The 12752-nt window shown below is 38.1% G+C and overlaps 1 protein-coding gene across 6 annotated transcripts in view; it reads right to left on the bottom strand.

Moving 5' to 3' along the window:
- DNM3 (dynamin 3) overlaps positions 1-12752 on the bottom strand; it is a 560145-nt gene that overhangs the window by 323175 nt on the left and 224218 nt on the right. For all 6 annotated transcript variants that reach the window (XM_064594314.1, XM_064594316.1, XM_064594317.1 and 3 more), the window contains 2 exons: positions 12574-12660; positions 7484-7554 (listed from right to left, as the gene is read on the bottom strand). In XM_064594314.1, the coding sequence (XP_064450384.1) occupies positions 7484-7554; positions 12574-12660 (158 nt within the window). The remainder of the gene's footprint in view (positions 1-7483; positions 7555-12573; positions 12661-12752) is intronic.

The following is a 12752-nucleotide window of genomic DNA, read 5'->3' on the forward strand; positions in this document are numbered from 1 at the left end:
ATAGGGAACCCCAGAAGGAATGAGAATGAACATGGCAAGAGGCAGGGAGACTACTGTAGTAACCCAGGCAAGAAAAGACTAACTTTAGTAGTAGTAATGATGACAGGAAGAAATAGATAAGCTCAAAAAATATTACAGAGGCAGAATCAAATGGACTTGATAAAGATGGAGGGAAACAAAGAAGGGGAAGAAGGAGTAGAAAATGATGCTCAGGTTTCTGGTTTGAGCAACTGGGAGTTCCCATCCACAGAGAGAGGGAACAATGGAGAGGAGTAAATTCTACGATCACATGATGAGCTTAATTTAGAAATATTTGGTTGTGGCTTCTATAAGGTATACAAGTAGAGATGCGTAGTATGTAGTAGAATATGGTACACAGTCCAGGAAAAAGTTCTGGAATGGAGGTCTAGATTTAGAGTCATCAGATAAAGATGGTAACTGCAATCATTGCAGTGAGAGGTATTGGTCAGGGATAGTGCAGTTAAGTGAGAAAAGAAGAGGATCTATGAAAGACTCATGATAAAAAACAGTTGTTAAGCAATGATCAGAGGATAAAGAGCTCCAAAATAAAACTGAGAAGGTGCGGCTAGAACAGAAAGAGGAAAACCAGGAGACAGTGGAGGGGTACTGAAGCAAAGGAACAGATCTCAACAAGAAATGGTTATGGTGTAAAATGAAAGACTCAGAATTGTCCATTGGATTAACTGTTCTGTCTCAACCAAAAGCAGTCTCAGTAGAGTAGTGTGGGAGAAACAAGACTGCAGTGGGCTGGACGCCTGGGTGGCTCAGTCAGTTCATTGCGACTGCCTTCAGCTCAGATCATGATCCCAAGGTCCTGGGATCGAGTCCCGCATCAGGCTCCCTGCTCAGCAGGGAGTCGGCTTCTCCCCCGGCCCCTCCTCCCTCTCGTTCTCTCAATCTCTCTCTCTCAAATAATAAATAAATAAAATCTTAAAAAAAAAAAAAAAGACTGCAGTGGGCTGAAAAGTGAAAGACAAATGAGAAAGAAAAAAGTGGAGTCTAAATCTAAGGTTGACTCTAAGTCAACCCATACAGGGCTCAAGTAAATTAAGAAAATGAAGTCCCTCAAAGATGTAGATTCCATGGCAAATGTTAGGGTGTGCCTCTCCCTCCACCACTATGTTTAGTTCATAGAGATTTGGAATTAAATGAAACTTTAGTAGTAACCATGAGAGAGAAAATACTAGCAAAATGGTAACATACACACTATGGCAGTATAAGGAAAAGGCTCATCCTTTATACTTTGGTAACAGAGCATTTAAAGAGTTGATTGCCAGAATGGCTAACATTAATAAATCAGGAAACGACAGATGTTGGTGAGGATGCGGAGAAAGGGGAACCCTCCTACACTGTTGGTGGGAATACAAGCTGGTGCAGCCACTTTGGAAAATAGTATGGAGATTCCTCAAAAAGTTGAAAATAGAGCTACCCTATGACCCAGCAATTGCACTACTGGGTATTTACCCCAAAGATACAAATGTGATCCAAAGGGGCACATGCACCCCAATGTTTATAGCAGCAATGTCCACAATAGCCAAACTATGGAAAGAGCCAAGATGTCCATCAACAGATGAATGAATAAAGAAAATGTGGTGTATATATACAATGGAATATTATGCAGCCATCAAAAAAAAAACACAACACAACGAAATCTTGCCATTTGCAACGACATGGATGGAACTGGAGGGTATTATGCTAAGCGAAATAAGTCAATCAGAGAAAGACAAGTATCATATGATCTCACTGATATGAGGAATTCTTAATCTCAGGAAACAAACTGAGGGTTGCTGGAGTGATGGGGGGTGGGAGGGATGGGGTGGCTGAGTGATAGACACTGGGGAGGGTATGTGCTATGATGAGTGCTGTGAATTGTGTAAGACTGATGAATCACAGACCTGTACCTCTGAAACAAATAATACATTATATGTTAAAAAAAAAAAGAAGAAGAAGAAGAAGAAGATAGTAGGAAGGGAAAAATGAAGGGGGGGAAATCGGAGGGGGAGACGAACCAGGAGAGACTATGGACTCTGAGAAACAAACTAAGGGTTTTAGAGGGGAGGGGGTGGGGGGGATGGGTTAGCTCTGTGATGGGTATTAAAGAGGGCACGTATTGAATGGAGCACTGGGTGTTATATGCAAACAATGAATCATGGAACACAACATCAAAAACTAATGATGTAATGTATGGTGACTCATATAACATAATAAAATAAAATAAAATAAAAAAATAAAGAGTTGACTGCACATTCCTAAGCCTTGGGGTTTGCTTAGCAGCAACTAACAAAGTTATCTCCTTTTTCTCTTCTAGTAGCTACCACTGTAGGTTACCACCAAGCAGTCAGTAAAGTATGGCTCACCAATGAAGGACTCAGCAATCAGCTGGACTCACCATACTCTAGAACTATGTTGTTCAATACAGTTTCTGGTAGCCAAATGTGGCTATTTAAATAAAAAATTTAATTAATTAAAATTTAATTTAACTTTCATTTCATTTCTTTTGTTTTACTAGCCACATTTAAGCTACTCAATAGGTACATGTGGCTAGAAGCTATTGTATTGGGTAGCACAGATTATAAAATATTCCCATCCCTTCAGAAAGTTCTATTGGATGGCACTGCTCTGGAGTTAAGAAGCTCTTTCAGAATGTTCTTTTATATTACCCCAAGAAGATTATGAACACCCGTCGACAGTCCCAAGAGTGCAGCTTATCACAAGCCGGCTTGGCTCCGTCCAATCAGATTGAAGCCAAAAGGGGAAGAAAACTACATGATGTCAATTCCCCCTGCAAGATCTTTAGTGAAGTCACAGGCTAAATATTATGCAAGAAAACCCTCTAGAACTTGGGGGCCTATCAAAGAAGGATGACTCACCTCCTAAGATCCATTTTAAGGATGAAGATAATATTCAAAATAACAGATTTGAGAATGAAGGAGAAAAGTACAAGTCTGCTTATTTTTAAAATGGTGCTTAAAACATTAGAATTCATAACCTATTTGAATAGGTGATACCAATGATGCCCTTGCAAGTTGTTCAACCCTATATTTCTACACGATACTAGTCCCAGTAAGCAACCAAGCATTTAATTCCTGAATTTGCATGAGTCAAAAGAATAATCTTGTTATAATACCTAAAATTTGATTCCACAAGAGAGAACATTCTCATGTAAGAATAGGAACTAGAAACACTATTATAATAGAATATAATTATGTATTAGGAAAAAAAAAAAGGAGAATGCAAAGGGAAAAACCAACATTGCTCTAAAATTTGGTGCCAAGGCTCCAATATACCACCTTTCATAAAATGGCAACAAAGGCATTCCAGAGGATCAGGAAAGAGATACAATGAATATTACAACCAAGAGAATTTTCATGGTACTCATATAACAAGAATTGAAATCTGCACACTGTATCATTTCAGCTATGAGAAAACAGGTGTTGAGACTGACTGAGTAGATTGAAAAATGGACCTTGGTCTGCTGCTCGTGGCACAGAGATATTACTCTAATGGTCTATATCTGGAGCCTATTTTTCTCTTAAACCACTGGACTGCGTAAGTCATAGACAGAAGGCAAATTGTGCCCATGGAACAAATGAAGAAGAGCCCAAGAATGTGAAAGTTCACTTCCCAAGGCATTCAACTAACAAGCTTGCCTTTCTATTCAAATACAGCAGGATTACAGAGAAAGAGGGGAAGTGAATAAAAGAATAATTGGACTAGCTTTTGTTTTCTTACATAACAAAAACTAGTATTGTCTAAAAAAAATAGAATGTAGGGTTGTTTTTTTCAACAGAGAAGAATGATAAATTAAAATCCTTAAATCATGAGGAAAGTGGACATTTTCTTCTGAAATATTGGACTGTTAGATTCAGAAACTATATTATAGTTGAAAGATCAAGCTTTCAGAAATCAGGAAATTCCAAAGCAAGCCTACAGCAGTGCTTTCTTGGACACATTACACGTGGTACATATTTTATGGTCCATGTTTAACAAATAGCTGGGAAATGAAAAAAAAATTTCCACACATTCAGCATGGTGGAATACGGTCTACAGCAGAAAGGACAAGTTTGAGATGTCCTGAACACTGCTTTGAGAATTAATATTCTGTTCATCTAATTTTAGCAATTTGTTTTCTTTTTTTCTTTTAATTTTTAGAACAAAAGTCATCCCAGGTGAAAAAAATATATGTGTGTATAAAATGCTATGTCTATCACCATCCTATAAATCTGAGAAGTGGACCCCTCTTTTGGCAACTCTCTAAAAATTTTATGAAATAAATGCTTCTTTTCCTCAACTCCAGACCTTAATTTTCTATCTTTGGAACTTAAAAATACTTACATAATTGTCTTCAAATATGGCTTGACTTTTCTTCTTTGATGGAAACAGCATTCCTGCCAACTTTAAAATTTATAGCTACAACCATATTTTTTTAATTTTTAAAAGCACAAAAAAATACCACAACCCCTTAAGTGATTTTGAAATGAACATTTCTTCATATTCGTAATTGTCCCATGTCACACTGAAATGCACTCCAACTCATCATACAAATGGAAAGAACATTCACCTCTGAGTCTCATTTAGAGACAATATCAGCAATTAAAAAAATATTCCAGTGGCAATCATACTCAAGGCATCATAAATTTCATAACAAAGTAAAATGGTACATCTAGCAATCAAATTCTTCTGGGTATCTCTGTATGTGTGTGTGTGTGTGTGTGTGTGTGTGTGTGTGTGGCACTTTCTCACTTTTACAGACTACACCACAGTTTGCAAAAGCACTTTCCCATAACTTCATTAATTTGATCTTCCAACAATCCTGAAAAGTACACAAGACAGGGATTATTTATTATTCCATTTGATAGAGCAGTAAACTGAGATACAGAAAGGCTAAATGACTTGCCAAAACCCAAAGCTCACCAGTGACAAACCCTGGAAAAAAAATATCCAGACTGCTGACTCCTAGGCCAGTCCTTTAAAAGAAAGTTTAGATGTGCAGTTTTAAATTCGATGAAAAATGTGCATAGTTGCTAAGTTTCTAAAGCAGTTTGAACAATGCTTCTTTTTCTCCCCCAACATCATAAAGGTTCATAGTCTTACCTCACTGCTGGAAAAATGGGGCAGTCACCTGGATTACAGAGAGACTGCATCAAAAAGCTGAGTTTGAAAGTATTTACATTTGCAAAATTATGTGCCTTTGGAAACCGAGTCAATATAATACTGTAGTTGAACAGCTTCTGAGGTAGAAAATATTGAAACTCTGGACTACTTATCTTTAAAAATAAATAAGTGTATGGGGCGCCTGGGTGGCGCAGCTGGTTGAACCTCCAACACTTGGTTTTGGCTCAGGTCATGATCTGAGGGTCATGAGATCGGGCCCCATGTGAGGCTCCACATTCAGCGGGGAGTATGCGTGAGATTCTCTCTCTCCCTCTCCCCCTAACCCTACCTGCCCCACCCCCCGTGCACTCACGCATTCTCTCTCTCCCTCTCTCTTTCTCTCTCTAAAATAAATAAATCTTTATAAATAAATAAATAGGTAATGGGGGGGATGTTTCAAGAAGACTATAGGGGTGAAACTAAATTGCAGCACTGATTACAAAACTTGTTCAAAAAAATATGAATCCTTTCCAAACTCCTTATGATTCTTTTCTGTTTCTTCCTTAAATCAGGTACCACAACGGGGCAATGTTGCAACATCCTTTTCACTTTTAAGTTATAGTATCAAGGTTACATCTACATCAGTTACATTTTTATAAGAACCTAACTAGCATTTGTAACCAATAAAAATCAACATTAAAGGCAGCATTCCTGTTACTTCAAATGACTCAAGGATTTGTTGTTCTTTTAAAGTCCTCAAAGAAGCAAGTGAAGTAAATGGAGAGGGTGATAGACACTGGGGAGGGTATGTGCTCAGCTTAACTTTTTACATGTGTTTCTCCCTACTTTTCAATTATTCGGCAAGCTCCTAAAGACAAAATTTTTTTTTTCTTTTTCTTATATATTTTCCCCCATAGCAACTAGTGTAATGCTTGGCACCAACACATGGAGTTCACTGGCTATGCTGGAAACTGGGCAGAAATTCTCAAGTCCCCCCCCCCCCCCCCCCCCCCGTTCCACGTCTAGGGATAGAGAGGCATATTGGAGTCTAGGTGTCTTCCTACTGGTGATTTTGCAGAAGGAAATGAGCAGTGCAGATGGTGAGAGCCATGGAGGCTAAAAGAGAGGGGGGCAGGTCTATGTGAAATGCCTGTGGAGAAAAGACCTATCTAGAAGTTGAAGTAGGTAGTGTGGCGAAAAAGGCAACTGACCAAAGGAACATATTCATCACTGTGTTCTAACAATTTTACACATAGGTCACAGACAGAAAATAGTTGAGAAAAACTAATCTACCACACAATGGATGCAAAATATCATATACCGTTGATTAAGCCATCATGACAACAGCCAAGTTTAGAATGAGACAATTTTCTGTTGGATAATTGGGCCTTTGCTCCCTAACATATGCCTACGAATTCCTCAGGCCACTGTGTAGTTTAGCTTACATGACCTACACACCTGTTGCTTCTAAGTCAGAGTATAATCAAATAAATTTGTAATACATTTTGTTGTTATATTTTTTTTACTTGTCCCTGTTCTTGAATATGCAGTTCAAGTAATGGTACTTGGCCCCTTTACTTTATATTTTATATAAAATAGACTATGTTTTATATACCCGAAGTTGGAACCATGTACATGCCACAAATATATTTTAGAGTTAGCATCAAAATTCCTTTTTTTTTTTTTTAAGCAAAGGAAAATTGGTTCCACTAGAGGTCAAGAAAAAATGGTGAACTCAGGGTCTTGAAAATGTCACATGATGAATAACCAACCCTGAATAACTAAGCATATCTATATGACAGTATCCGTGAATATAGCAATAGAATATTAGAATATAACAGAATACATGTATGACAGAATAGCAATATATAGACAAGCTTATATAAAATATATATACTTTGTAGAAAAGAGAATGTTCATCCAAAAAGATTCCATCTAAGTTTACAAAGGATAGTTTAAAAAAAAAATAGACCTCTATATTCTTACTTAGGGTTATTAAAATAGCTTGGATCCTGTGAATTGCATTTGATACTTCAAATTTATGTGAGAAAGTGTTCCCAAACATATTTTAAATGTGCATCTGTTACTGCTTATCTATGAGAGTTCAAGTACAAACTGCAGATCATCATCCAAAAACAATGAATATCTAAGACACATATGACTTCATATGCTGCACAAAGAAAGAGCCAACTACTTTATCGAGAAAACATGGCCTCATGGCCGTGAGGTTCAGACCTCCTACGTGGTCGACTCAGAGTTAATCCTGACACAGAAGTGTAGGGTTGTAGGGTTGTAGCAGAAATTCACAATGTGCATTCTAACCAAACTAGGAAGAGGAATGCATGTGGCAATCAAGTGTTTCACGTACTTTGCAAACCCAATGAAATCTTCGTGGTTGGTGTTGATGTAGGAGACTTGGATATCAATCAAGAGCAGTACCTATAAATCAAAGAGAAACACTTCAGTGAAAACTCATCGCAAATACTCTCAAACACAAATGTCAGTAACTGCCTACAAATTATTTATCTTCCTCTGATTTTTAAAAAGATGCTTCAGTTAAAATGAAAAGCTGCACTAATTTTTCTCATTAGACTCATAATTTTTACTCTAAATTCATAGAGTAAAAGTCTACATCAAAAGTCTGAGTCCCACATGAAGACAACAGCATTATAGTTTACAGGCATGTACTCTTTGCCTATTTAACACAGAACCTAGAATTATTCTAGTCTTCTAAAATGTAGGCATAATGTTCAAAAGGACATGCGTGTACCAGTGAGGGGCTGCTCAGAACTTCCTGCTCTTGCAGACACTGTATATTAGCCATGAAATAACAGTATTATCTCGTTTTTCCTCTTCTCTTCTACCTCTTTAAGTTCCTTCTAGGCAAGCAGAAGAAACATCTCATCAACCAACTCAAAAAGGGAATATACAAATAAATAGAAAACATCCTTGAGACCACTGGCTTCATTATCAAAGCAAAACTTCAGTCAGGTCTCTGCTAAAAGATCACCTCCTCAGAGGGATCCTCCTTGCTAATTCTATCTAAACTAGCACTCTCTTCATATCCTATTACTCTGCCTTACTTTCCTTTGTAGCACTACCACTAGCTGACATAGAAAGTTTCTACATATTCCATATACAGACCCCATCTGCCATATCCACTGCTCTATCCCCAGTGCCTAGAACAATATGCACATTCAATCAAGATTTGTCAAGGAATGAATTGAATGCATGTTCCAGTAAACATGAAACATGAAAATGTTCGAACCACAAGATACTTATAAACTCTAAGTCAGAGATTTGGAAAGTCCCTCTGTAGAAAATATTCTTCAATAGGAGACAAGAGGGCTTAGAACAAGAGAGAGTGAAGCAACCAACCAGAAACCGGAAGAGAGTTTTATTCCAGAGATACTCAAAACTGAGTTCCCCTTCCTGTTTCCTTGCTCTCCCAACTGTGTCCCTTGTTTTTCTAGAATGCTGAGACTTGTTAATAGAAAAAAATACTTAAGAATCCCTGCCCACAGGGGCGCCTGGGTGGCTCAGTCGGTTAAGCATCTGCCTTTGGCTCAGGTCATGATCCCGGGGTCCTGGGATGGAGCTCTCTGCTCAGAAGGAAGTCTGCTTCTCCCTCTCCTTCTGCCCCACCCTCCATCCCCACTTGTGCTCTCTCAAATAAACAAAATCTAAAAAAAAAAAGAACCTCTGCCCACATACCTCCAGAACTCTGTACTTTGACTTTGTTGAATGAACTTTTGATAAACACAGCAGGCTTATTCAGGCCGCCTCCTTCCACTGAAGATGACATTTGAGTGCATCAGAGCCCTGATAATAATGGTTCACTGACATGGTCTATATAATGCTTCCCAGAGAGTACTTCCTCAGGAAAGCCTTATCAGATCCTCAACCTGTACCCTCATCCCAGACCAGACTGGATCAAGCTATTACTGTCATATAGACTATATTATCATATTATATTTTACATGTACATTGCACCTTATGCTTTTTATTTGTTGTGTATACCACAAATGTAACTAATTATCTGTATATATTTTGTTTGATGTTTTGCTTCCCTGCAAGAGTACAAGTAAGCTCCATGGAAGCAGGAATTATACTTCTCTTGTTCGCCACTTTCTGCCCAGAATGTAGCATGATACACATAGTAGGTGCTCACTAAGTATTTGTGGCTATAAATTTATAACTTCTACCAGCCTTGAAAAATACTTTACTTTAAAGGGAGCAATTTATTACCATATTATAATTAGTACATGGCCACTTATTATTGTCTCTCACTACCCAGTGCTATGAGCTCTAAGGTTTTGCTTTCATGGCTAATCTCGGCTGGTCATCTGGCCAAATCTTGCTGTGAGTCCCAAGGGGACCTGCCAAAAAGAATAAATGGATCACCCCAAATCCATCCCCACTACCAATCATAAAGCCAAGGTACAGGCACTATTAGGTCAGTAACATCGTACTTGTATAAAAAAATTTCATGTCATCAGATACAGTTTCATTTCTTCTCTTAATGAACAAAACTAGAGAGTTAGGAAGAATTGTCATTATTAGATTATCTATGGTATTGCCTCTATTCTCCCTACAATGAAGCCAGATTCTGTTAAATGTCATACTCCCAAATCTGTTTCACCAAGGGTTTGTATCAATAAACCATAATGTTTAAGCACAAATAAATTGTTGCCACCATAAAGAGCAAAATATCTACATAATTCTCAACACTGCCTAAGGTTGTCATGAATATCTTGGCCGTTCATGCACATTAACTTGGACTGCACTATAGGAAAAAAGTAGAAAAAAAATAAAAACTATGGCTGCTCTCATTCATATTCCTGGAAACTGGGAGTCTGTGTTCATCCTAGGAAAAGAGCCAGGTCACATGTGGAGGATGAAAAGGAAAATAGTACATTTTTTTCTCATTTTTTCACTTTCTCAGAGTTTCTCACTGCCTTTTTACCCACAGTTACTGAATATTTAAAGAAAAGTAAAGCTACCCCTGCTAGCAGTAATCGCCCACAAAGTCAGCCACTTTCACATGCAATGACACGTATGGAAGCACCTGGCTTAAGAGCAGGCATACATAGATGTTTGAAAAAACTGTTTAAGAAAAAAGTTCACAGATTTATGATTTCCCAAATTTTTTAATTTTGAAGACTTTCACCCCCACACAAAGCTTCCAGCAGAGGCTGGTAATAATTTCTTAAAAAATCTTTTAAAACTGAAAATAACTGCAAGAACACCTCAAAGCATTTCTGGTACAGAGGCTGGAGGAAATGGGTCACTCTCTGACCAGCTACTTCAGAAGCATCATATGACCCAAAACAGCACAGAGTTCACATGTGAGATCTATACAAACTGATATATTCAAATACCAAGAACATGCATGATTTTACTATGCTACACAGGTCCATATTACAGGTGTCAAGCACCAGCTTCAAGTGGTTAATTGATTAACTGTCATCATTACATCAGAGTTGCAGATGGAAGACAATTTCTCTTGAAATCAGAAAAGGCAATTCTTTCTCACAGATACTATGTGTCATAGCTCTTCAGGAAAAACAATGAAAATCACTTAAAATTAATGAAGAACTAAGAGCTGTATTTGGATTACTTCATTTCATCCTCACAAAATGCCTCTGAGTTAACTAACATTATTACCCCACTTTAAGATGAGGAAACTCAAGTATAAGATGTCGAGTACCTTGTTATTTACACAGAAAGTAATGGTAGGGCTTGCATTCAAACTCAGGCAGTCTAAACTGGAAGCCCACAATCTTAACAACGTTAAATTTGAGAATATCATTTTAGGAAAGCAAAAACTCTAAAACATGAAACATGAAGAAGTTAACAATTGCTTATAATTAAGATAATAACTGTACTACTTTTTCCTCAACATTGTTTTTACATAGGATCCCTAAGAGTTAAGTAGGATATATTATCCCTTGTATTTTATAAAGATACCAAATTAAAACGGTTATCTTATTGACTTAAAGTCAGGAGTATGGCTGATACTAGAACTTAAGTTTTCTTGGTCCAACAGCAGCCATGACGTTAGACGTGCGGGGGAACTTCTGGCGGCGGGATTTTATATCTGGGCCTGGGCTTCATTTCATTGGTTCATGAGTTAACATTGATTTGTTTATCTCCACTAAGTCACAAAGCCTGTTTTTTCCTCTTTTGGCTATTGTAGCTATCCAAGGGTGTGGAAGCTGGAAAACAAGTGAAAACTATAAATAATGGTTAATTAACTTTGAAAGCACAATGATAAAAAGTAGTAGCAATGAATCCCATAGCTCAAGCAGAGAGCAAGCTGTTACTGAGTCAAATATCCCAACCTACTGGGCCTCCATCCTGTCTCTTCACTTCCTCCTGCCACCCCTCCCCTCCTGACCCCTGCACACACCCTCTGTGGCAGGTTGCCTGCGTCTCTCTCCTTGCGGTTTGTCTCACTCTTCTATTTTGCCTTCCTCCTTTTTTCCCCTGGCTGTCCCTCTCCACCTTTACAACTCACCTAAGAAGCACAAAAATCTTGGAATTCCAACTTATAGAGACTTCTGAGATCATATGGACCCACATCCCAATGTTGTACATGAGGAAACAACAGTCCTGAGAAGTGATTTTCACAAGAACATGCTGTTATTTTGTGGAGAACACATGGCCTGGGTCCAGTGTCCTCTCCGTGCTGTCACAGCTGTGTCCTGGAATCCAAGAGCACTTGAAAACCTCTGTGCTTCCCATTATAATGTTTTCTAAATAACTAAGAACAAAATCCACCTAAATTTAAGAAGCTTTTATTATTTTCACATAGTCCTTAGCTTTTTTTTTTTTTTTAATTAAGGATCGTCACATAAAATAATCTTTTGAATTCACGGAGCTGAATAGGATTAGAAGATAATTTTAAGGTCACACTTTACAAGCCATAGGCATTTACTAAATAGAAATGTTTGAAAGAGCTGTTCTTAAGGATAAGCACCTCAGAAAAGAAACTGCAAACACCAAACACTGTGCATAACATTTTTGGAATTTATGAATATCCTCATACCCATCTGTGGGCCCATTAAAGGTTAAGAACCCCTGCCTAAAGAAAAAAATGTGGTATGTTTCTGGATTCTTGGTTTTCAAAGTGGGGTGCATACATGCTGGGGTACACATGATGATCCATGGAGCACTGAGGGAACAAAAAAAGTAATGGAACTCCTATTACTGCTTTCAAAACGTCATCCTTCTGAAGTTTTTATACTTGTTTATCTTTTTAACATACACAAGATGTTAGCATAACAACACATGGATAAAATTCATCAATAAGTACAAATAAACCTGTGTGGTTGTGTTTGCAGCTACTTTTTTCCATTCAGAGACAGGCCAACTGTTGGAGACCACCAGGCAGCCCCAGAGAGAGACCTTCTGCTCCCCACAAGGACCCTGCCCGCCAAGGAAGCCTCCCCTCACCTGGTCCTTTGTCTTCCCTTCTCGTTCGCGAATGTGGTTGGCAACAATCCTTTCTGTTTCCTCACAGAGTCTGGGGAAGTTTGCCAGCTGTTAAGAGAAGCAGACCTGAGTGTTAATACTCAAAAAGTTATGCTTCAAAAAAAGAAGCAGAGAGAAATTATTTTGTCTTATAGAAGGTA

The sequence above is a fragment of the Mirounga angustirostris genome, unplaced genomic scaffold, assembly GCF_029215605.1.
Source record: "Mirounga angustirostris isolate CCGP_5_RB_7025 unplaced genomic scaffold, mMirAng1.0.hap1 SCAF_6, whole genome shotgun sequence".
NCBI lineage: Eukaryota > Metazoa > Chordata > Mammalia > Carnivora > Phocidae > Mirounga > Mirounga angustirostris.